Source organism: Mirounga angustirostris, unplaced genomic scaffold, assembly GCF_029215605.1.
Source record: "Mirounga angustirostris isolate CCGP_5_RB_7025 unplaced genomic scaffold, mMirAng1.0.hap1 SCAF_4, whole genome shotgun sequence".
NCBI classification, from domain to species: Eukaryota; Metazoa; Chordata; class Mammalia; order Carnivora; family Phocidae; genus Mirounga; species Mirounga angustirostris.
This window is the reverse complement of record NW_026991712.1, coordinates 88,927,704-88,938,791: the sequence shown is the minus strand read 5'-3', so window position 1 is coordinate 88,938,791 and position 11,088 is coordinate 88,927,704. Positions and strand designations below refer to the sequence as shown.

At 41.0% G+C, this 11,088-nt stretch overlaps 1 protein-coding gene across 1 annotated transcript; it reads right to left on the bottom strand.

Annotated features, from left to right (window-relative positions):
* Nucleotides 1-227: 227 nt before the first annotated feature.
* On the bottom strand, nt 228-542 carry LOC135363990 (late cornified envelope protein 1F-like). Its single transcript, XM_064587475.1, has one exon. It carries the CDS (start codon nt 540-542, stop codon nt 228-230), a length of 315 nt encoding a protein of 104 aa, XP_064443545.1.
* Nucleotides 543-11,088: the final 10,546 nt, after the last annotated feature.

Sequence of the window (11,088 nt, the reverse complement as noted above, 5' to 3'; positions counted from 1 at the left end):
GGGTTCCCAGGGCAGCCACACATATGGGGGAGGAGGTGAGTAAATGGGTTTGGGGGAGGGGTTGTGGCTTCTGGGCACCAGGGCACAGGGATCCTCTGGGCCGGAACTCAAGGCTGCACTCAGACCCCTCAGCCCCTTGGGCAGGCCCAGCAGGGGGAGCAGGAACAGGAGGAGGGCTTTGGCCACTCGCTGTCCCCAAGCCTGCGCTGCTTGGCTCAGGGTCCACTTCAGCAGCAGCCTCCAGACGACTGACCGCTGCCCCCTCCACAGCAGCTGGAGCCCCCCGAGGGCTGGCTGCAGCAGCCAGGGCTCTGGTGTCTGTGACGGTGGGAAATGCGTCGCCTGTGGTGGCTCAGGCAGCAGCCGCTGCCCCCGGAGCTGCAGCAGCCACCGCCCCCAGAGCTGTAACAGCCGCCGCCCCCAGAGCTGGAGCCGCAGCAGGAAGAGACTGGGGGGCACTTGGGGGGGCACTTGGGGGGGCACTTGGGCGCGGGACACTTGGGAGGGGGCTGGCACTGCTGCTGGTTCTGCTGGCAGGACATCTCGGCTGGCAGGGTCAGGAGCTGAGGGAGAGTCACACAGTGAGTCAGACCCAGGACCCTGAGCCCCCCTGCCCCACCCCTTCCTGTCCTCAACATCATTTCTAGTGCCTTTATTTGATGAACTGTTTAAATGGAGTCCTTGATAATTCAACAGAGAGACTTTCATTATTTCTAATAGTTCCCCAAATGCCCTCACATCATCTCTGGAGTGCTTCATCTGTTATAGAATTAGAGAACTGAAGCCAAAATATGTTAAGAAAAAGTGCTCAAAATCAAACATCTAGAGGAGATATTCTACAGCAAAAATCACGGAAATAGTAAATCTAGGTGACAGTTTAGAAATGAAATTGTTTCTTTAGGGAAAACAGTCATTCCCTCTTGCAGAACTTTCTAGATATCCTTGTCCTGTAGGGACATAGAAGTCCACACCCGCAAAGGACATTGCAGATTGGCTGGAAGAATGAGCTGAGGGAGAAGATAATTTACTGTAAGCTGGGACTTGCACCGGGCCCCTGACCGGGCCCCGCTGCCCTGGCATCTTGCAGACGCTCCCCTCAAACTAACACCTCAGCATCAAGATTTGAGTTGTTCCTACTCAACTCTGAAGTCCTTTTGTCTGAGTGCTTAAAATAAGTCAGTCAGTTGTGATTTCCTCTCTGCTGGCTGAGTGTCACTGTTCCCATCTTTACTTTTCCCTGGAGGGACAGTTATGCTTTCAAAGATAAACCTCCCTGTTGACAACAGTTATGGGTTGGTATGGTGGTCAGTGTTGCAAATCCTTCCAACCAGAGACCAACAACTACAGATCAGTTTGTTTTTTCTAGTGTACTGTCACACTCACACAGTTCCTTCTACTCATGTTCCCAGCCTTCCTAGCTCCTTGCCCCTCCCTCAGTGTCCCTGCGACTTGTTCTTTGCTAATATGAACCCAACCTCATCTTCTTCTCACTGCCACCCACCACACACACACCCACACACACACACACACACTGCAAAGGCTCTGCCCCCCAGCCGCCACCTCCTGCTCTGGTTTGAGCTCCCTCTGCGGAAGGCTCTGCTCTCAGTCCCAGGGGACACTTACCGGTGCACAGGCAGCACTGGGTCTGTCAGCACCTCAGGAGAGGAGTGTATGGAGGTGCTCTGACTCTGAAGCCCTTTTATCCCGGCTTTGGGCTCTGCCCTCAGCCTGTGAGACAGGACCTGGGCACGAGGGGACTGCCTCCTGCCACCCACGAGGTCCTGTGACAGGTGGTGACTGGCAGCTCCTTCCTGCCTCCTTCCATGGGGCTCAGAGCAGCTGCTCCCAGCTTGGAATAGGGCTGCTTAGAAATGGGGTAGAGGGTAAATTCCTACCACTATCTATCAGTCAGTACTCTAGCCTCTCATTCTTGGAACCCATACTCCTAACCCCAACTTCCTTTCTTTACTCCCAAATGTTAATTTAATGATTACAATCAACCTGGTTTAAGCCAAAATTTTAATATATTCCTTCATGTTTTATTCCATGCTGGTAATCCTGATACATTCAATATTATAGTGTGTGTGGTTTCAGTTTTTTAGAAATGGCATCATACTTGAGGTTCTCATCTGCAACTTGCTCTCTTCTTTAAACATTATTTTTGTATATTATTCAAGTTGATCTGTGTAGCTGTCATTTATTCATTTTTACAACCTTATAGTATCCATCTTACGAGCACAGTGTGATTTTGATATCCTGTCTCTTTGGGTTGTGCATTCAAGTTGTTTGCACTACTTGCCCTATAAATATTGCAGTTTTGGGGATATTTGTGTGTGTGTGCTTGCGTATGTGTTGGAGAGGATCTCCAAGTTAATCATCTATAAGTGGAAGCGTTGAATTTTCGATCATACCCATCCCTCCAATTTGCTCTTGTCAATTTCTGTTTCCACTTACGGTTTATAAGAATCACTCTTTCTGTACATTGTTGCTAAACTTAAATAACTGCCATTTGATGTATGTTAATTGATATTCCCTTGTACTTTTTTTATGTGTTTCCTGCTTAGTAATAATCATGACCATCTTTTCATGTTTGTTGATCATTTTTGTTTACTTTTCTATGAATTATTTGTTCTTTTTAAAAAAATTTCTATTTGCCTCTTTTTGTTAGGATCTGTAAGTTCTTCACATATTCTGGTTTCTAGTGCAGCATCTTTTAAAATTTTATTTTATTATGTTATGTTAATCACCATACATTACATCATTTGTTTTTGATGTAGTATTCCATGATTCATTGTTTGTGTATAACACCCAGTGCTCCATTCAATATGTGCTCTCTTTAATACCCATCACCAGGCTAACCCATCCCCCCACCCCCTTCCCTCTAGAACCCTCAGTTTGTTTCTCAGTGTCCATAGTCTCTCATGGTTTTTCTCCCCCTCCATTTCCCCCCCTTCATTTTTTCCTTCCTACTATCTTCTTCTTCTTCTTCTTCTTCTTCTTCTTCTTCTTCTTCTTCTTCTTCTTCTTCTTCTTCTTCTTCTTCTTCTCCTTCTCCTTCTCCTTCTCCTTCTCCTTCTCCTTCTTCTCCTTCTCCTTCTTCTTCCTCTTCTTCTTTATAACATATAATGTATTATTAGTTTCAGAGGTACAGGTCTGTGATTCAACAGTCTTACACAATTCACAACGCTCACCATAGCAACACCCTCCCCAAAGTCTATCACCCAGCCACCCCATCCCTCCCACCCCCCACCACTCCAGCAACCCTCAGTTTGTTTCCTGCGATTAAGAATTCCTCATATCAGTGAGGTCATATGATACATGTCTTTCTCTGATTGACTTATTTCGCTCATCATAATACCCTTTAGTTCCATCCAAATTGTTGCAAATGGCAAGAACTCGGGTTTTTTGATGGCTGCGTAATATTCCATTGTATATATATATACCACTTCTTCTTTATCCATTCATCTGTTGATGGACATCTTGGCTCTTTCCATAGTTTGGCTATTGTGGACATTGCTACTAGAAACATTGGGGTGCACGTAGCCCTTTGGATCCCTACATTTGTATCTTTGGGGTAAATACCCAGTAGTGCAATTGCCGGGTCATATGGTCGCTCTATTTTCAACTTTTTGAGGAACCTCCGTACTGTTTTCCAGAGTGGCTGCACCAGCTTGCATTCCCACCAACAGTGTAGGAGGGTTCCCCTTTCTCCGCATCCTCGCCAACATCTGTCCTTTCCTGACTTGTTCATTTTAGCCATTCTGACTGGTGTGAGGTTTTAATTTGGATTTCCCTGATGCCAAGCGATGTTGAGCACTTTTTCATGTGTCTGTGGGCCATTTGGATGTCTTCTTTGGAAAAATGTCTGTTCATGTCTTCTGCCCATTTCTTGATTGGATTATTTGTTCTTTGGGTGTTGAGTTTGATAAGTTCTTTATAGATTTTGGATACTAGCCCTTTATCTGATATGTCATTTGCAAATATCTTCTCCCATTCTGTCGGTTGTCTTTTGGTTTTGTTGACTGTTTCCTTTGCTGTGCAAAAGCTTTTTATCTTGATAAAGTCCCAATAGTTCCTTTTTGCCTTTGCTTCCCTTGCCTTTAGCGATGTGTCTAGGTCTAGTGCAGCAGTATTAAATGAGTTGTGAACATCTTTCCTCTTGTTTGCTTTTTAATGGGTCATTTCTGAGCAGGTAATTTATTTTTAATATAGCTCTATCTTTGCATCATTAACAAAGCTATGTGCACTTTTCATGACTTTATGAAGTCTCAACCATTCATAAGCTCAGAAATCTGTTCTTTTCTGCTTTCTTAAAAAAAGTAGTAAAGACTAATTTTCTTTTTAAAATTAAGGTTTTTCTTTAACCCAGAATGGAATTTTTGTACATTTTATGTTTATTTTAACATTTTTTTCCAAATGGATAATCAGTTGTCTATCATAATCAAATATTTTATTTTCCCAGTAATTTGAAATACCTCCTCAGTCATAACTGAGTTTCCACATTTGTGTAGCTCTGTAACTGGCCTGATCATTCTTTTCACTGCCAATTTGTTTATCCCAATGATAATATCCTGCTGCCTTAATTACTATAGGTATGTAATCAATTGTGATATCACATAGGTTCCATAACTTTGCCCCCCCTTAAGATTGTCTTGGTGGTTACCAGACCTTTGCTCTTTCATATAAAATTTAGAGGCAGCTTGTCATTTGACACAAATGAAAGTAAAGAAAAGAAAATATCTTTAGAATTTTGATAGAAATATCACTAAGTATATGCATTTATAAATGAAGGATTGTAAGATTTTTTTCCATAATTTCCCTTTTGAACCATCCTTGAATATGGTATATCTTTCTTTTGGTATTCTGCGATGCCTTTCAGTAACGTCTCCTCATTTTATCAAAAATATTTCACACTAATATTTTAGACACTATAATTTTTGCTATCTTAAATAGCAACTTTTAAAATTATAAGTTTGAATTATCTATTCTGGTAAATATAAATCTAATTTATTCTGTATTATGCTCTTATATCTTACAACTTTTCTAACTCTTACTATTATTTTTACTTCTTGTGGTAATCGTTCTTATGCACATGATTTTTTTTTATCAAAGCTTTTCTTTCTCCTTGGGTTACATTCTTAGAAGCTCAGTTGTTATATAAAAGTGATTATGCTCATTTTAAAGCATGCTCATTTTAAATTTTAATTTGTATACATAACAATTATGTGTGGAATAATGAATCGCCAAATTTCCACCTAGATGGTTATGGCAATTTATATTTCCAACAACACTAAGACCCATTTCTGATCACCTTCAACAATACTGAGCTTTGTTATCTGTCTTAAGTTTTTTCCAGTTCTGTATAAAGGAATAAATCTAATAGAACTCACTCCTGAAAAGTCATCACTGTTTTATATGTAGTTCTTTGGTTATTTGTATGCATAAACATAAAACAATACATTTTAAAATCTATTAGTCACTTATATCTCTCTCTGAGCTATTTGTTCATGTGCTTTGCCCATAGCTTTGTAGTTTTACTTATTTTCTATAAAATTGCAAGAACTTACTGTTTATTATGAATTTTAATTCTATTACTGACCTATGTATTTTATTTTTCCTTACTTGGTTAATTTTTCCATCTTTGAAAAAAAGGATGTGTTCTGTCATACAGAATTTTTTTCTATGTGGTGAAATTTGTCAATTTTTAAAAAAATTTTGTTATGTTATGTTAGTCACCATAAATACATCATTGGTTTTTGATGTGGTGATCCACGATCCATTGTTTTCATATAACGCCCAGTGCTCCACGCAGTTCGTGCCCTCCTTAATACCCATCACTGGGCTAACCAATCCCCCCTCCCCTCTCCCCTCTAAAACCCTGTTTGTTTCTCAGAGTCCATAGTCTCTCATGGTTCATCTCTCCCTCCAATTCCCCCCAACCCATTTTACCCTTCCTTCTCCTAATGTCCTCCATGCTATTCCTTATGTTCCACAAATAAGTGAAACCATATGATAATTGACTTTCTCTGCTTGACTTATTTCACTTAGCATAATCTCCTCCAGTCCCTTCCATGTTGATGTAAAAGTTGGGTATTCATCCTTTGTGATGGCTGAGTACTATTCCATTGTATGTATGGACCACATCTTCTTTATGCATTCATCTGTTGAAGGGCATCTCAGCTCTTTCCACAGTTTGGCTATTGCAGACATCGCTGCTATGAACATTGGGGTGCATAGGGCCCTTCTTTTCACTACATCTGTGTCTTTGGGGTAAATACCCAGGAGTGCAATTGCTGGGTCATAGGGTAGCTCTATTTTTAAATTTTTGAGGAACATCCACACTGTTTTCCAAAGTGGCTGTACCAACTTGCATTCCCACCAACAGTGTAAGAGGGTTCCCCTTTCTCCCCAACCTCTCCAACATTTGTTGTTTCTATCCCTGTCCATTTTTGCCATTCTAACTGGTATAGGGTGGTATCTCAATGTGGTTTTAATTTGGATTTCCCTGATGGCTAATGATGATGAACATCTTTTCATGTGTCTGTTAGCCATTTGTATGTCTTTTTCAGAGAAATGTCTTTTCATATCTTCTGCCCACTTTTTGACTTGACTATTTGTTTTTTGGGTGTTGAGTTTGAGAAGTTCTTTATAGATCTTGGATACCAGCCCTTTATCCGTAGTGTCATTTGCAAATATCTTCCCCCATTCTGTGGGTTGCCTCTTTGGTTGGTTGACTGTTTCCTTTGCTGTGCAAAAGCTTTTTATCTTGATGAAGTCCCAAAAGTTCCTTTTTGCTTTTGTTTCACTAGCTTTTGGAGATGTATTTTGAAAGACGTTGCTGTGGGCGATGTCAAAGAGGTTACTGCCTATGTTCTTCTCTAGGATTTTGATGGATTCCTGTCTCACATTGAGGTCTTTCATCCACTTTGAGGTTATCTTTGTGAATGGTGTTAAAGAATGGTCGCGTTTCATTCTTCTGCATGTGGCTGTCCAATTTTCTCAGCACCATTTATTGAAGAGACTGTTTTTTTTCCATTGCATGTTTTTTCCTGCTTTGTCAAAGATTAGTTGACCATGGAGTTGAGGGTCCATATCTGGGCTCTCTATTCTGTTCCATTGGTCTATATGTCTGTTTTTGTGCCAGTACCATGCTGTCTTGGTGATCACAGCTTTGTAATATAGCTTGAAATCGGGCTACGTGATGCCCCCAGCTTTGTTTTTCTTTTCCAACATTTCCTTGGTTATTCGGGGTCTTTTCTGATTCCATACAAATTTTAGGACTGTTTGTTCCAGCACTTTGAAAAATGTCATTGGAATTTTGATCGGGATGGCATTGAAAGTATAGATTTCTCTGGGTAGCCTAGACATTTTAACAATGTTTATTCTTCCGATCCATGAACACAGAATATTTTTCCATCTTTTTCTGTCTTCTTCAATTTCTTTCATGAGTGTTCTGTAGTTCCTAGAGTATAGATCCTTTACCTCTTTGGTTAGGTTTATTCCGAGGTATCTTATGGTTTTTGGTGCTATTGTAAATGGAATCGTGTCTCTAATTTCTCTTTCTACGGTTGTGTTGTTAGTGCATAAGAAAGCAACTGATTTCTGTGCATTGATTTTGTATCCTGCCACATTACTGAATTGCCGTATGAGTTCTAGTAAATTGGGGGTGGAGTCTTTTGGGTTTTCCACATAAAGTATCATGTCGTCTGCGAAAAGAGAGAGTTTGACTTCTTCTTTGCCAATTTGAATACCTTTCATTTCTTTTTGTTGTCTGAGTGCTGTCGCTAGGACTTCTAGTACTATGTTGAACAACAGTGGCGAGAGTGGGCATCCTTGACTTGTTCCTGATCTTAAGGGAAAGGCTCTTAGCTTTTCCCCATTGAGGATGATATTCGCTGTGGGTTTTTCATAGATGGATTTTATGACCTTGAGGAATGTTCCCTCTATCCCTATACTCTGAAGAGATTTAATCAGGAAAGGATGTTGTATTTTGTCAAATGCTTTTTCTGAGTCAATTGAGAGCACCATATGGTTCTTCTCCCTCCTCTTATTAATGTGTTCTACCACATTGATTGGTTAGTGAACGTTGAACCTCCCTTGCATCCCGGGGATAAATCCCACTTGGTCTGGTGGATGATCCTTTTAATGTATTGTTGGATCCTATTAGCTAGGATTTTGCTGAGGATTTTGGACTCCATAGTCATCAGGGATATTAGTCTGAAATTCTCCTTTTTGGTGGGGTCTTTGCCTGGTTTGGGGATTAAGGTAATGCGGGCCTCATAGAATGAGTTTGGAAGTTTTCCTTCTGTTTCTCTTTTTTGAAACAGCTTCAGTAGAATAGGTATTATTTCTTCTTTAAATGTTTGGTAGAATTCTCCAGGGAATCCAGAAGGCCCTGGACTCTTGTTTTTTGGGAGGTTTTTGGTCACTGCTTCAATCTCGTTACTGGTTATTGGCCTATTCAGGTTGTCAATTTCTTCCTGTTTCAGTCTTGGCAGCTTATAGGTTTCCAGGAAGGCCTCCATTTCATCCAGATTGCTCAGTTTATTGGCATATAGTTGGTGATAATAATTTCGAATAATTGTTTCTATTTCCTCGGTGTGAGTCATGATCTCTCCCCTTTCATTCATAATTTTATTAATTTGCATCCTTTCTCTTTTGTTTTGGATAAGTCTGGCCAGTGGTTTATTGATCTTATTAATTCTTTCAAAGAACCAACTTCTAGTTTCGTTGATCTGATCTACTGTGTTTCTGGTTTCTAATTCATTGACGTCTGCTCTAATTTTAATTATTTCTCTTCTAATGCGTGGCTTAGGCATCGTTTGTTGCTTTGGCTCTAGTTCTTTAAGGTGTAGAGTTAGCTTGTGAATTTGGGATTTTTCTATTTTTTTGAGTGAGGCTTGGATGGCTATGTATTTCCCCCTTAGGACCACCTTTGCAGTAAATCATAGGTTTTGGACCAATGTGTTTTCGTTCTCATTGATTTCCATGAATTGTTTAAGTTCTTCTTTGATTCCCTGGTTGACCCAAACATTCTCGAGCATAGTGGTCTTTAGCTTCCAAGTGCTTGAATTTCTGCCAAATTTTTTCTTGTGATTGAGTTCCAGTTTTACAGCATTGTTGTCTGAGAATATGCAGGGCATAATCTCAATCTTTTGGTACTGGTTGAGACCTGATTTGTGACCCAGTATGTGGTCTATTCTGGAGAAAGTTCCATGTGTGCTCGAGAAGAATAAGTATTCTGTTGTTTTAGGGTGGAATGTTCTGTAAATATCTATGAGGTCCATCTGGTCCAATGTATCATTCAAAGCTTTTGTTTCCTTGTTGATTTTCTGCTTAGATGATCTGTCCATTGCTGAGAGTGGAGTATTGAGGTCTCCTACAATTAACGTATTGTTATCAATATGACTCTTTATTTTGGTTAACAGTTGGCTTATGTAGGTGGCTGCTCCCATGTTGGGGGCATAGATATTTTCGATTGTTAGATCTTCTTGTTGGATAGACCCTGTAAGAATGATATAGTGTCCTTCTGTGTCTCTAATTACAGACTTTAGTTTAAAATCTACTTTGTCTGATATAAGAATTGCTACCCCAGCTTTCTTTTGAGGTCTGCTGGCATGGAAGATGGATCTCCATCCCTCCACTTTCGGTCTGGATGTATCTTTAGGTTCAAAATGAGTCTCTTGTAGACAGCATATGGATGGGTCCTGTCTTTTTATCCAGTCTGCAACCCTGTGCCGTTTTATGGGAGCATTTAGGCCATTCACGTTGAGAGTGATTATTGAAAGATATGAATTAATTATCATCATGTTGCCTGTGAAGACGTTGTTTTTATAGATTGTCCCTGTAAATTTCTGTTGTAGATCACTCTTGGGGTCTTTCTCCTTTTATAGACCCCCCCTTAATATTTCTTGCAGGGCCGGCTTAGTGGTCACATATTCTTTCAGTTTCTGCCGGTCTTGGAAGCTGTGCATCTCTCCATCCATTCTAAATGACAGCCTTGCCGGATAAAGTATTCTTGGCTGCGTGTTCTTCTCATTTAGTACCCTGAATATGTCTTTCCAGGCCTTTCTGGCTTGCCAGGTCTCTGTGGATAGGTCTGATGTTATTCTGATGTTCCTCCCTCTGTACGTGAGGAATCTCTTCCCCCTAACTGCCCCTAAGATGGTTTCTTTGGTTAAGATTTGCAGGTTTTACTATTACATGCTGGGGTGTTGGCCTGTTTTCCTTGATCTTGTGAGGGGTCCTCTCTGCCTCTAGGATGCGAATGTTTGTTTCATTCCCCAGATTAGGGACGTTCTCAGCTACGATTTGCTCAAATACATCTTCTAGTCCTCTTTCTCCATCCCCTCAGGGATTCCAGTAATTCTGACATTGGAACGTTTCATGGTGTCACTTATTTCTCTGATTCTATTTTCATGGATTCTGAGTTGTTTTTCCCTGGCCTCCTCTTTTCCCTTTTTATCTATTATATTGTCTTCCAGGTCACTTATTTGCTCTTCTGACTCAGTTACCCTAGCTGTTAGATTATCTAGATTGGATTGGATCTCATTGATACCATTTTTGAGTTCTGCCAATTCAATTTTTATTTCTGCCCTCAGAGACTCTCTGTTGCCATTAATTGATTTCTCCATTCTAGCCATTGTCTTCACAATTGCTAGCCTGAATTCCATCTCCGACATCTTGGTTATATCTGCATCCATTTGTAAATTTGCAGCATAAGTCATAATCTCTGAGTCTTTTCTATTTTGGGGGCTCCTCCTCCTAGTCATTCTGTTGATGGGTGTTTGAGGGAATGTGTAGAGTCCAAATTATTGACCAGAACCCAAGCAAGATGCACCTGTTTTCTTGGGACCTTAGGGTGGCTGGCCTCTTGTTCTCCCAACCTGTCTTCTGTGGGAGGGGCCTGCCGCACTGTTACTCAGGCAACCCTGTTTGGGCGGAGTTGCACTGCCCCCCTGTGGCGGGGAATGGGCTCAGCCAGAATCAGTCTTTGGGGCTTTTGTTCTCTGGCAGCTTTCCCTGGCGGCTTTCCACGTCTCTTCCACGAGTCAGAGCAGAAGAGCCCGTTTCCATCCCTATGCCTCA